Source organism: Armigeres subalbatus, chromosome 2 (genome assembly GCF_024139115.2).
Source record: "Armigeres subalbatus isolate Guangzhou_Male chromosome 2, GZ_Asu_2, whole genome shotgun sequence".
Classification (NCBI taxonomy): Eukaryota; Metazoa; Arthropoda; class Insecta; order Diptera; family Culicidae; genus Armigeres; species Armigeres subalbatus.
In genome coordinates, this window is record NC_085140.1 from 87,492,169 (window position 1) to 87,505,947 (window position 13,779).

Consider the following 13,779-nt stretch of genomic DNA (forward strand, 5'->3'; position numbering starts at 1 on the left):
ACAATAAATGTGCGTACGAATTAATTTGAAATGATTTCCGATTTCATTGTACGATCAAAATATTCCGTCAGTCCAAAAGCCCGCTTGGTGCGGTTTGGCATATTCCCGACCAAATGTAAATCTACCTTTCCATTAATAGAAACGACTTCTTTCTAAATATAGATCTACTGCGACTCATTATAGTTATCACGCGACGAACAAATTTAAAGTAATGTCGCGCGACATTATTTTTGTTGCGCTTCATCCCACAGCACATGCGTTGCTTTGGCGTAATGATGATCGGTAAAGAAGAGTGCAGTTATAAATATACAACCGTAGAATGGTGCTAAGACAAGAGATATGTAATTAAAAATATGTAAGACCACACAAATAATTAAATAAAAAATAATTTTACTACTACTACTGGTGCTAAGAGAACTTTATATGAATTTCGATAATCAATCTAGTTCATTGAGTATATCAGCATGAATTAGGATTGCAAGAGATTTCTTCAAAACCTTGAGCAGTTATTTTTTTTAGTTATTTTTATAGATTCAATACATTTATTAAATTCATGTAGAAAAGGAAAAATTGCGGATGTTTTGATATTCACAGGGATAAGTGAGTTTTCTTGTATATATAAAACAAATAAATATTCAAAAATAATTGAAAATCAATTCCACCAATAACAAATTATTTGTACTTGTATACAAACGACATTCTATTTAGTTGTAACGGATTATTCCCTGATCGAAAGAAAGCGATTCCTTTGCCATTAAACTACTGGTAATTAACGGGATGTGTCTATCAACTATTTGGTCTCTTTTTATTATTTTTTTCATTTCTATTCCACTCACTCCGATGACGGATACAAAACGATAGCATGGATTGGCAACAAATCGTATGACGGACATAATAAAATATCTACTTGAAGCATATTAAATATCGATGAAAGTTTTCCACGTTCCACAAACGAAGTTTATCAGATTCAATTGAAAAAATCGAATTATTATGACTATTTTATGGGCGATAATATTGAATACATCTGTCTGCAGGTCGTTTATAGGGTTCTGTCTATTACAATTGGAATTAACATCACTTCATTTCATTCGAAGGCAGCTATTCTGCGTTAAAATGTCTCCCCACATATTAAATTTATCAGCGCAATATAAATAATTGCGGCTCAAAGCTATGAAGCGTGCTAGTGGATTGGGTGGTCGACATGTACGCAAACTTGTATGATATTTCACAAGCAGTGTTAACATTTCATTCGACGCATGGTAAAACGACGTGACTAGACTGACATGCGTGAACTTGTTGCGTCTACTATCATTCTGCTCGCTGCCGGAGTCGTTCCATCACTTCGGCCAGCCGGTTGCGACGGTACGCCACGCTTATCAGAAGGATCTTCTTCTGGTGGCCGGATGAACCAAACATTTTCTTCAGTGCCGACTTTCCGTCCTTACTACGCAGAATCATCTCGATACCGTCGTTCAATATAGAGATGCTCAATATCTCGGTCCATCGATGGGTCCATTCACACTGCAAGGAGTAAAATAATATCAAAGAAATATTAACAATCCTTATTACAGATATCAGGCAATTATATTAAGATATTTGCGTATATAAGTATTTGACGTTTACCTGCCATCCTCCAAACAAATCGCTCTTCGTGGCATAAATTATGCGGCAATCGGTAAGAAGTACAACATCTCTGTTTTCAATCACAGTTTCGTAGTATGCAAACGTATCGGTTGCTGTGAATTTTCCCTTGTCAATATCCCTGGTGGCAAAAACGAAACTTAGATATAGAACTATAAAATCATGATGCCCAAATTAAACTCACTTCAACAACTTGTTTCCTTCGGCCTCCTTTTTATTGTACGGTCTAACAATGCCATCTTTATGCAAAAATCTTGGCGGTCTCAACCGACCGGCTTCATCTGAAAGCTCGGTGGCTCTTTTGACTGCATCGAAACTGCCACTCGCGAAATCTGTCACACCGGCAATTGGACGGGCCACCAAACCCACAGCTCCTTTCCCTAGTCCTTTGAAGAACCCTTCCACACCTTCTTCCTTGGCACCACTGATCGGTTTGGTGAAGACTCCCGTCACTCCATCGAATACCCCCATGACCAGTCCCTTTCCACTGCGAGCAATACCTTCCTGTAAGGTAGCTGGTTTTTTGTTCAACGCATCCCGCCTCTTCTTCTGATAATCCTCATCGAATGTCAAGGCGGCCAATCCTTTACCCATGGCACCCGTTATCCTTAAAAAAACAGACACAAAAACGCAACATTTGTAAAGCATCCCCGACGTCGCAAACAAAGGTATCTTACTTGGACACAGCACCAGCTGCCCCGCCAACAGTGTGACCGAACAGTGACCGTACACCAAGTACCAGACCCTCGGCGAACTCTCCCGGACCTTGAATGGCCCCCTGGAATGGTTCGTAGAACAGATCCTCGACGCCCTTCGTGAACCCAACTACCAACCCGTACGGGTTTCCGATAACATCCAAACCCAACACCAGCACATACAGCTGCTTAACCGCTTGACCGCTGTAGTGCGTCACGCATTCAGACACCAGCTGACGTTGCGTCAGGAATTGGAATTCCCGCTCGAAAAATGCCAATCGGAACACCACGTCGTTAACATCGGTGAGCGTCACGCCAACGCCTTGTAGAATGGTCGACAGAATTCCTGGTAAGGCTTTCGATTCCGAACCGGCCATCGAGAAACTCACGTGGATCTTCAGCGGACCCAAATGGAGATTGTCGTAGAAGTTCTTTACTTCCGCCTGCGACTGGATGGCTACGTGCGCATGTAGTGGTTGAGTTTGTACTTTCAGATCTTCCGCAAATAGACGTTTCTGGAAGGATACAAATTTTCAATATAAATCTAGATCTAAATCAGCCCAACTTACCGCCTCAGCTTCCGTGATTTCTGTGCTGATCATCTCAAAGATCGCATTCACGAATGGTAAATCTACTTTCACGTGGAATTCCTGCATCAGAACCCTCAGGTATTTGAACTGCTTAACGTTCGAGTGCGGAATGATTCGCTGCACCATGCTCATCTCGATGAACGGTTTGAACTCGGTCGTCGCGGCCACACTCTTCGGTGGCGGTATCGGCGCAAGCACCACAGGGAAAATGCAATCCGCCAGTTGATTGTCGATTTGGATGCGATTTATCTTCGCGTGGAATTGCATCTGGTGGGACGACGATTTGATTTCGAACCATAGGCCCGGATAGAACGTACGCTTGATAGACCGGTCCGTTGACTTTTTGATGATGCGATTGAAAAAGTCTATTTCGGCTCGTTTTTCCCCTTCTAGGTAATATTTTTTGTTGGAAGCAGTTCCAACTTCCACGTCTCGAAGATACTGTTGGTAAAGATTCTCGACGTTGTAGGTTTCCTGGATCTTCATCTGTTTATAGCGACCGGAACGCTTGCATTCTTCCCAAATCACACCGGAGCTTGCAATTCCAATATACATCAAATCACTCAGCGTCACGTTATTGACCAGCGAAAGACCAACGCCGTGGATCTCCATTTTTATTTCCTGCGTAACCTGATCCAACCGGCTGGCACTGTGTACCCCGTAGGCAATATTAGCATTATCGGTGACCAACAGAACTCGTTGGGTGCCATTCAAGAACGACACCCAGTAGATGTCCTTATCCGTTGGAGACTTGAACTCACTAATATCATCGCGTCGCAGATCGTTCTCAATCGTAACCAGCTTAGACCCACTGTCCCACACGATCTTTCGATCACCTGCCGGATTGATCCAGGTATGCAGCACCATCTGGTTCGGCATCAGAATCTTACCATTCACATCACCCTTTTCCTTGAAAGCAAACTCCTCATTCGTATGATTGATCAACAATGCCGGTGCATCACCCGCGTGATATCCGGTAAACGTTATGTAGATCGCTCCCTCCGTCACGTGCACATCTACGTTAATTCCGCCGTGGCGATTCTTCAGCTGTAGCAAAGTGCATTGCACTTCGGTGTACTTGAAAGGAGCCGTAATTTGCGACTGATCCGCTGCCTTGACGCGCAGCATTCGGTTCTCCTCCGTTTTAGGCCATAGCGGAATACAATCATTCACTTTGACCCGGGTCCACGGATCACCTGGACGCAAATGCTCCTGCACTTCGACGTCAAAATCTGCCTGATTGATCAGCACATAGTACGGCATGAACACAATTTGTTTTGTCAACGAGTTATTCGTCAACGTGTTGTGGACTCCGATCTGCAATCAGAAACATAAAGCCGTTACTTTATTCAATATCTAATACCGGTCAGGTCCAATGTTCACCTGGTAAGTCATATGATTCGCTTGACAATCGATCACACCACTGGATCCGGCAACGTCCAACGAAAATTTCTCGCTCCATTCCCCAGTATCCACCCGAATGGCCGCTTTCTTTTTGCCAAAAAATGCCTTTTCTCGGAATGAAAACAGAATCGGGCCTTCGTACTCCGGGGGATGATAGAGGATGTTGGTGTTCTCATCATTGGGCTGTTTGAATTAATAGAAATAGTGGATTTGTTGTCTTTTACGAATTATAATAAGCCGTCTTCATAAGATCTAAGCAAAAGAAATGCGATTCAACAGAAACGAAAATATACAAGTGCTGGGTTGTAATTAGTAACGAAGAACATTAGCATTTGAGAAAAACACAGCCAAACAAACACCTTTCGCCATCATTTTGCGGACAAATATTTGAGAAAACGAACAAAAAAAAAACTTTTAATACAAAACCTTGAACCAGTAGTTATAACAAAGTATGTAACAACAATGACAAAATCTCAATAAATTAACACATGCTGAAACATTCTAAGGATGGATAATCAATTATGTGTATTTAAAAACAACATTCTTCAAGTTCAACTATTTGCAATATTCACCCATATTATTAATTATTTTTTTGTATGATAAACCAGGTCCCAACGCACAATCTGTTTATCGATTTCAAGGCGGCAGGCGAAAACAGTTACCGAGAACAGCTTCCCTGGGAAGCTTACCAGACTGATCAAAACAACGGTGGATGGTGTGCAAAACTGTAAGATTTCGGGCGAACACTCCAATTCGTTCGAATCGCGCCGGAGACTAAGACAAGGTGATGGACTTTCGAGTCTGTTATTCAACATTGCGCTAGAACAGTGGTTCTCAACCTTTTCCTTGAGAGGTAACCATTGTTTATCTAGGTAAAAAATTTCATAGTGATATTTAATGTGATCACATCGCATAACAATAACGATCCTCTTGAAAGGAGGCTTCCGAGCCTCTTGAAAGAAGGCTTCCGAGCCTCTTGAAAGGAGGCTTCCGAGCCTCTTAAAAGGAGCCTTCCGACCCCCTTAAAAGGAATATTCAGAGCTTCCTGAAAGGATGCTTCCGAGCCCCTCAAAAGAAGGTTTCAGAGCCTCCTGAAAGGAGGCTTCCGAGCCTCTTGAAAGGAGGCTTCCAAACCTCTTAAAAGGAGGCTTCCGAGCCACTTTAAAGGAGACGTCCGCGGCTTCCGAGGCTTTCGAGCCTTATGTAAGAAGGCTTACGAGTCTCTTGAAAGGAGGATTCCGAGCCTCTTGAAAGGAGGCTTCCGAGCCTCTTGAAAGGGGACTTGCTAGTCTCTTGAAAGGAGGCTTCCGAACCTCTTCAAATGAGGCTTGCGAGCCTCTTGAAAGCAGGCCTCCGAGCCTCTTTAAAGGAGGCTTTCGAGCCTTTTGAAAGGAGGCTTCCGAGCCTCTTGTAAGGAGCTTCCGAGCCTCTTGAAAGGGGGCTCGCGAGTCTCTTGAAAGGAGGCTTCCGAGCCTCTTCAAATGAGGCTTCCGAGCCTCTTGAAAGCAGGCCTCCGAGCCTCTTTAAAGGAGGCTTCTGAGCCTTTTGAAAGGAGGCTTCCGAGCCTCTTGTAAGGAGCTTCCGAGCCTCTTGAAAGTAGGCTTCCAAGCCCCTTAAAATGAGGCTTGCGAGTCTCTTGAAATGAGGCTTCCGAGCCTCTTAAAGCAGGCCTCCGAACCTCTTGAAAGGAGGCTTTCGAGCCTCTTGAAAGGAGGATTCCAAGCCTTTTGTTAGGAGGATTCCGAGCCGTTTGAAAGGATGCTTTCGGGTCTCTTGAAAGAAGGCTTCCGAGCCTCTTGAAGGGTGACTTCCGAGCCTCTTGAATGGTGACTTCCGAGCCTCTTGACAGGAGGCTTTCAAGGCTTTTGAAGGGAGGTTTCCAAGGCTCTTGAAAGAAGGCTTCCAAGACTCTTAAAAGGAGAGTTTCGAGTCTTTTGAAAGGAGGCTTCCGAGTCACTTAAAATGAGGTATCCGAGTTTCTTGAAAGGAGGCATCCGAGCCACTTTAAAGGAGGGGTCCGCGGCTTTCGAGCCTCATGGAGGCTTCCAAGGTTCTTGAAAGGAGGCTTCCAAAGCTCTTAAAATGTGGCTTTCGTTCCTCCTGAAAATAGGCTTTCGAGTCTCTTGAAAGGAGGCTTCCGAGTCTCTTAAAATGTTGTTTCCGAGTCTCTTAAAATGAGGTTTCCGAGTCTCTTAAAATTAGGCTTCCGAGTCTCTTGACAGGAGGTTACCGAGCCTCTTTAAAGGAGGCTTCCAAACCTCTTGAAAGAAGCCTTCCAAGCCTCTTGAAGGGGACTTCCGAGCCTATTGAAAAAAAGGCTTTCGAGCTTCTATGTTATGAGGCTTTCAAGCTTCTTCAGCCATGAACCGAGCTGAATGGAGAAGTCTTTCAAAGGAGGTTTCGGAACGTCGTGGAAGGAGGCTTCGGAGCCTCTTGAAAGGAGGTCTTCGAGTTTCTTGAAAGGTGACCTCGGAACCTGTTAAAAGGAGACGTCGCGTCGTAGCCTTTTGTAAGTTTCGAACTGCATGGAAGTAGGCTTCCGAGGAACATAGAAAATGCTCCAATGTGCTCCTGCTACTGTTACTGCTTCACGGAAAAAGGAAAATGTCTCTCAAATGGAGGCTTCCGAAACTTTATTATTTATTATTTATTCAGACTAAGGCCGAAGTGGCCTGTGCGGTATATAAGAGTCTTCTCCATTCGGCTCGGTCCATGGCTACACGTCGCCAACCACGCAGTCTACGGAGGGTCCGCAAGTCATCTTCCACCTGATCGATCCACCTTGCCCGCTGCGCACCTCGCCTTCTTGTGCCCGTCGGATCGTTGTCGAGAACCATTTTCACCGGGTTACTGTCCGACATTCTGGCTACGTGCCCGGCCCATCGCAGTCGTCCGATTTTCGCGGTGTGAACGATGGATGGTTCTCCCAACAGCTGATGCAATTCGTGGTTCATTCGCCTCCTCCACGTACCGTCCGCCATCTGCACCCCACCATAGATGGTACGCAGCACTTTCCTTTCGAAAACTCCAAGTGCGCGTTGGTCCTCCACGAGCATCGTCCAGGTCTCGTGTCCGTAGAGGACTACCGGTCTAATGAGCGTTTTGTAGATTGTCAGTTTGGTACGGCGGCGAACTCTATTCGATCGAAGCGTCTTGCGGAGTCCAAAGTACGTACGATTTCCAGCCACTATGCGTCTCCGAATTTCTCTGCTGGTGTCATTTTCGGCAGTCACCAGTGAGCCCAAGTACACAAATTCTTCTACCACCTCGATTTCGTCACCACCGATGCAAACTCGCGGTGGGTGGCTCACATTGTCTTCTCTTGAACCTCTTCCTATCATGTACTTTGTCTTCGACGTGTTGATGACTAGTCCGATCCGCTTAGCTTCCCTCTTCAGTCTGATGTAGGCTTCCTCCATCTTCTCAAAGTTACGTGCCATAATATCTATGTCGTCGGCGAAACCAAATAGCTGGACGGACTTATTGAAAATTGTACCACTCGTGTTAATCCCTGCTCTTCGTATTACCCTTCCAAAGCGATGTTGAATAGCAAACACGAAAGACCATCACCTTGCCGTAACCCTCTGCGGGTTTCGAAGGGACTCGAGAATGCCCCTGAAACTCGAACTACGCACATCACCCGATCCATCGTCGCCTTGATCAACCGTATCAGTTTATCCGGAAAACCGTGTTCGTGCATTAGCTGCCATAGCTGGTCCCGATCGATTGTATCATATGCGGCTTTGAAGTCGATGAATAGATGATGTGTGGGCATGTTGTATTCGCGGCATTTCTGCAGTACTTGGCGAATGGCGAACACCTGGTCCGTGGTGGAGCGTTCGCCCATAAAACCCGCCTGGTACTGCCCCACGAACTCCCTTGCAGTTGGTGCTAGTCGACGGCATAAAATTTGGGAGAGTACCTTGTAGGCGGCGTTCAGCAATGTGATTGCGCGGTAATTGCTACAATCCAGCTTATCGCCCTTTTGTAGATGGGACACACGACACCTTCCATCCACTCCTGCGGCAAAACTTCCTCCTCCCAAATCTTGGTAATGACCCAGTGCAGCGCTCTAGCCAGTGCCTCACCACCGTGTTTAAATAGCTCTCCTGGTAGTTGGTCAACCCCAGGGGCTTTGTTGTTCTTCAACCGGCCAATCTCCTCCTGGATTTCCTGGAGATCCGGAGCCAGGAAGATTATGTCCTGCGCGCGTTCTCCCAGGTCCATCACCATACCGCCATCTTCGTCTGCCACATCGCCATTCAGGTGTTCTTCGTAGTGCTGCCGCCACCTTTGGATCACCTCACGCTCGTTCGTAAGAAGGTTCCCGTTTATGTCCTTACACATATCAGGCTGTGGCACGTGGCCCTTACGTGAACGGTTTAACTTCTCATAGAACTTTCGTGTGTTATTAGCGCGGTACAGTTGCTCCGTTTCTTCACGGTCTCGATCTTCCTGCTGGCGCTTTTCCTCCGGAAAATCGAGTTTTGTCTGTTCCGCGCCTGTTTATATCGTGCCTCGTTCGCCCTCGTGCGGTGTTGCAGCAATCTCGCCCATGCTGCATTCTTCTCTTCCACTAACTGCTCACATTCGCCGTCATACCAGTCGTTTCTCTGATCCGGGGGCACCGTGCCAAGTGCAGCGGTTGCGGTGCTACCAATGGCGGATCGAATATCTCTCCAGCCATCTTCAAGAGACGCTGCGCCTAGCTGCTCTTCCGTTGGGAGTGCCACTTCCAGCTGCTGCGCGTATTCTTGGGCTAGTCTACCGTCTCGTAGCCGCCCGATATTAAGCCGCGGCGTCCGACTTCGACGCGTGTTGTACACCGTCGAGAGTTTTGAGCGCAGGCATACTGCAACGAGGTAGTGGTCGAATTCAATATTCGCACTGCGGTAAGTGCGGACGTTCGTGATGTCGGAGAAGAATTTACCGTCGATTAGAACGTGGTCGATTTGGTTTTCCGTTTCTTGGTTAGGTGATTTCCATGTGGCCTTGTGGATATTTTTGCGGGGAAAGAAGGTGCTTCGGACTACCATTCCGCGGGAGGCTGCGAAGTTTATGCATCGTTGGCCGTTGTCATTCGATACGGTGTGCAGACTATCCGGTCCGATGACCGGTCTATACATTTCCTCCCTTCCTACCTGTGCGTTCATGTCACCGATGACGATTTTAACGTCCCGCAGTGGGCATCCATCGTATGGCTGCTCCAGCTGTGCGTAGAACGCTTCTTTCTCGTCGTCGGGTCTCCCTTCGTGTGGGCAGTGCACGTTGATGATGCTATAGTTGAAGAAACGGCCTTTAATCCTCAGCTAGCACATTCTTGCGTTGATTGGATGCCACCCAATCACGCGTTGGCGCATCTTACCCAGCACTATGAAGCCGGTTCCCAGCTCGTTGGTGGTGCCACAGCTTTGGTAGAAGGTAGCCGCTCGATGCCCGCTTTTCCACACTTTCTGTCCTGTCCAGCAAATCTCCTGCAGCGCCACGACGTCGAAGTTGCGGGGATGTAATTCATCGTAGATCATCCTTCCGAAACTTTAGTTCCTAGATTTTTGCTAAGAAGGATTTTCTTATCATTTTATTCAACATTTTGTTTCGATCGGGTAGATTACATTGAAGATTTGAAAAAAAAAAGTTCATTCAACGTTTTGTCCTTCTGATCTTTTGTTACACAGTCCTTAAACAAAAGTGCTTTAGGGTAAAAAATCTACGACGTGATGCTGTTAACCTGGTGGAGTCTCACAAACCTGGACCTAGTGCAGATAAGCATCTAAAACAGCCCAAGATGTTTTTGCTGGATTGGCCGGATGCAAATATTTCTGGGGGCCTATATGCAATTAGCCTTATCTTAGAGTTCAACAAAATTCATGGTGATAAACACACTGAAAGGTCTGTATGCGTATCATAGGCTCCCCCAGGGTGCCTCGTTCAGTGCGTCAATATTCCAGCATGTAATGTATCAGGCATTAAGTGGGATTGAGTATGTTTTTGTTTACTTAGATGATGTGTTGATCGCAGGTAAAGATCTTGAGGAATGTTATAACAAACTTATCATAGTTCATGAAAGATTGTCAGAGGCAAATATCAAAGTTAATTTGGAAAAATATAAGTTTTTGTTACGGAGCTAGCTTTCTTGGGGCACATTATTGAAGAAAATGGCTTAATGCCTTGTGTAGATAAAAATGATACTATCAAACATGCTAAAGTACCAGAATGTTACAGAACTCAAGTCAACTATTACCATAAATGTATCCCACATTTGTCGTCTAAATTATACAATTTGTATCATTTGTTAAAAAAAAGATGTTAAATTCGTCTGGAGCGATTCATGTCAAGCAGCCTTTGAAAAAAAAACTCACTCTTGAAGGCCGATTTCCTTGAATTTTTTGACCCTACAAAACCATTAGTTGTTGTATCGGACGCATCGAGCTATGGGGGATATGGCCTTGGAGGAGTAATCGCACATATCATAGACGGTGTTGAAAAACCGTTATCTTTCACATCCTTTTCGTTAAATGACGCACAAAAAGCTTATCCCATACTTCATTTAGAAGCATTGGCTCTGGCCTGCACAATAAAAAAAAATCATAAATTTTTATATGGGCAAATTTTATAGTATACACTGATCATAAACCCTTGGTAGGCATATTCGGAAAGGCGGATGAATACTCGATTTTTGTGACAAGACTCCAAAGATTTGTTCTTGAGCTTTCCATTTATGATTATGAAATTAGGTACAGGCCGTCAGCCAAGATGGGTAATGCGGATTTTTGCTCTAGGTTTCCCCTGATTCAAGCGGTTCCGACAGAGTATGATGTAGATTATGTGTCTAGTATAAATTTAAGCAATGAGTTCCAATGAGTTAAATTTTAGCAATGACGAATTTCTCACTAAAATAATTGCTTTTTGGCAAAGTGGTTGGCGGGAAAAAACTAAAGAAACGGTTTATAGATGTTTACTCAAATCAACAGGAGTTAGAGGTTGTAGTTTGTAACTGCATGGTATTTGCACCAAAACCAAAGCAACTATCCAAATGGATACCAACTGCTAGACCCTTCAGTCCGATACACATAGATTTTTTTTTATTTTAACCACTATACGTTTCTTCTCGTCGTGGACAGAGATTGGACAATTGGTTAGAGATAATATGGATGAGGAAAGGAACCGATTGTGATCAAGTGTTAATGAAATTGGTTTGGGTTGCCAGATATTTTAGTTTCGGACGGGGGACCTCCATTCAATTCTTATAGTTTCAAACGATTTTTGAAAAAAAAAAACAAGGGATAATTGTACTAAAAAGTTCACCTTACCACCCATCTAGCAACGGCCAGGCGGAGAGATCGGTAAGAACGGTAGAGGAAGCACTGAAAAAAATCCTACTAGATCCTGAATTAATGGAATTGAAATTGGAGAACCTTATTAATCTATTTTTATTCAATTATCGGAATACAATTTCATCCGAGAGGGAATTCCCTTCAGGTAAATTTTTCTCATACGCACCGAAGACTGGTTGACCTTATCAACCCTAAAAAGGGACATAAGAACTATTTATCCATGCCTCATGTCAATGGTCAGTACCCAGAAACTAAGTTGGCGGAACAATCCAGCTTTTTAGACAATCTCATTAAAGGGGATGAGGTGTGGTATAAACACCATAACCCTAGCGTTAAAGAACGTTGGTTGAAAGCAACTTTTATAAAAAGATTTTCAATCAATACATTTCAGATTACCATTGGAAACGCACCAATCATGGCCCATCGTGACCAACTGAAAATGAGTAAAAGCAAGCCGCAATCCAACGTAGTCATCTCAATGAGTAACACAGAGGTGTTGCCAAGGGGTGACACAGGAGCAGTTAGTGGGCTTGGGGAACTCCCCGCTGTAATCACCCAGAAGCGGCGACAAACGAAAGCGAGATGCCAGTTCAGCAAACCTGCCAGATCCACCCCGCCGATCTAAACGCAAGAGAACCTTAAAACGAGATGCCGATTTTCATTTACCAATTTCAGTTAATCTGATTTCGAATTTCAGTGTAATGAATTGTAGTTCTATTATGATTATTGTCATTTCGAATTGAAATTTAGTTTATTAAGATTTAATCTCGAATTAAATTTGAACATCTTTAGATGTGCTTAAAGAAGGAAGAGCTATTATATACGGATTAAGATGAATGCACTGTACGAGCAAGGTATACTGTGGTGTCGAACAGTAAGAAAATGTATAAAATAGTTTGGTCTGATTATAACAAATAAATCGAGGTCGAATCACTTTGGTTCTAACCCTGAACAAATCAAGATCGTTTCTGTACAACCGAAACTAGAAAACCCTTAGATACGACTATTAGAGAATTGAGCGACTGTAAGTATAGGAAGACTGAAAAGAAGCCAGACAAATATCTTGGATGGTGTGATAGGGGAGAAGATGAGAGTACTCGGATCGCGCAAACTAATTGCGTATACTGAGCAGAAATACGACCAAACGAGCTTTTACTACTGGACGTCGCACTTAAGGTGATATCGTGTGGTTTATAATTTGTGTAATTAAAAGTGTAACTGAGGTTTAACTTAAGTCTGAACTAAAACAGTTTTGGGTAAACATCATTAGTTATACCAGCGCATGAACGTTATTTGCTATACAAATCAATGAATTGGGGTGAAATAAGAACTAAAACATCAATAAGATAAAATAAGGGACCACGCACTAATTACGTAAGGGCTTACATAGACAGGGGCTCTTACGCCGATATAAAAATAAAATGACTTGCATGAAACATCTGACAAGGCGAAGAATGGCAGGGTTCAAGAAACCTTGAGAAATGCCTTACGTAACATGTGTACCGCCTTTAATAAAATTTCCTGAATACCTACTACCCGATACATTTAACATTTATGAAAAAACATGTGTTTATGTATGTATGAACGTAGGAACCTTATTGTCCGAAAGAAGTTGGTTTCACCTATCAATGAATTCAACTAGAGTATTTTTTTTAATTTTTATTTAGTTCAACGCCGTGTTTTTTGAAGAGCACGTATCTTATTCCAATCTATTTGATATTTCTTAATGTGTCAAAATGGCGAATGTTTTTTATACATGTGCTAAAGCGTTAACACGTGAAATTTTTTTTAACTAGGGGGAATTGACGGCTTTGGCAGGTTTCATTTTATTATTGTCAGGCGGTTTTTTATGACTGATTATGCTTAAATTTGGCCTAAATATTCTTTGCATATCAAAGAATATTGTGGCCAAATTTCATAAAATTCAGTCGACATATACCCCCTGACAATAATAGAACAAAACCTGCCAAAGCCGTCTTTTCCCCTATTATTATTATTAATTTCTTTATGAAGCAGATCTATGATAAAAGTTTGCGTTCCTATTACTCAAACTATTTTCGACAGAGTTGTTTACAGTTATATAAAGGTAATTTATACCATATACCTGGAACTAGG

The 13,779-nt window shown here is 43.6% G+C and overlaps 1 protein-coding gene across 9 annotated transcripts in view; it reads right to left on the reverse strand.

The window, feature by feature from the left end:
* Positions 1–506: 506 nt before the first annotated feature.
* LOC134209755 (intermembrane lipid transfer protein Vps13) overlaps positions 507–13,779 on the reverse strand; it is a 63,698-nt gene continuing 50,425 nt past the window's right edge. For all 9 annotated transcript variants that reach the window (XM_062685773.1, XM_062685775.1, XM_062685778.1 and 6 more), the window contains 6 exons: positions 4,310–4,513; positions 2,906–4,243; positions 2,319–2,851; positions 1,826–2,248; positions 1,624–1,762; positions 507–1,521 (listed from right to left, as the gene is read on the reverse strand). In XM_062685773.1, coding sequence (XP_062541757.1) covers positions 1,309–1,521; positions 1,624–1,762; positions 1,826–2,248; positions 2,319–2,851; positions 2,906–4,243; positions 4,310–4,513 — 2,850 coding nt within the window. In that variant the 3' untranslated portion in view covers positions 507–1,308. The remainder of the gene's footprint in view (positions 1,522–1,623; positions 1,763–1,825; positions 2,249–2,318; positions 2,852–2,905; positions 4,244–4,309; positions 4,514–13,779) is intronic.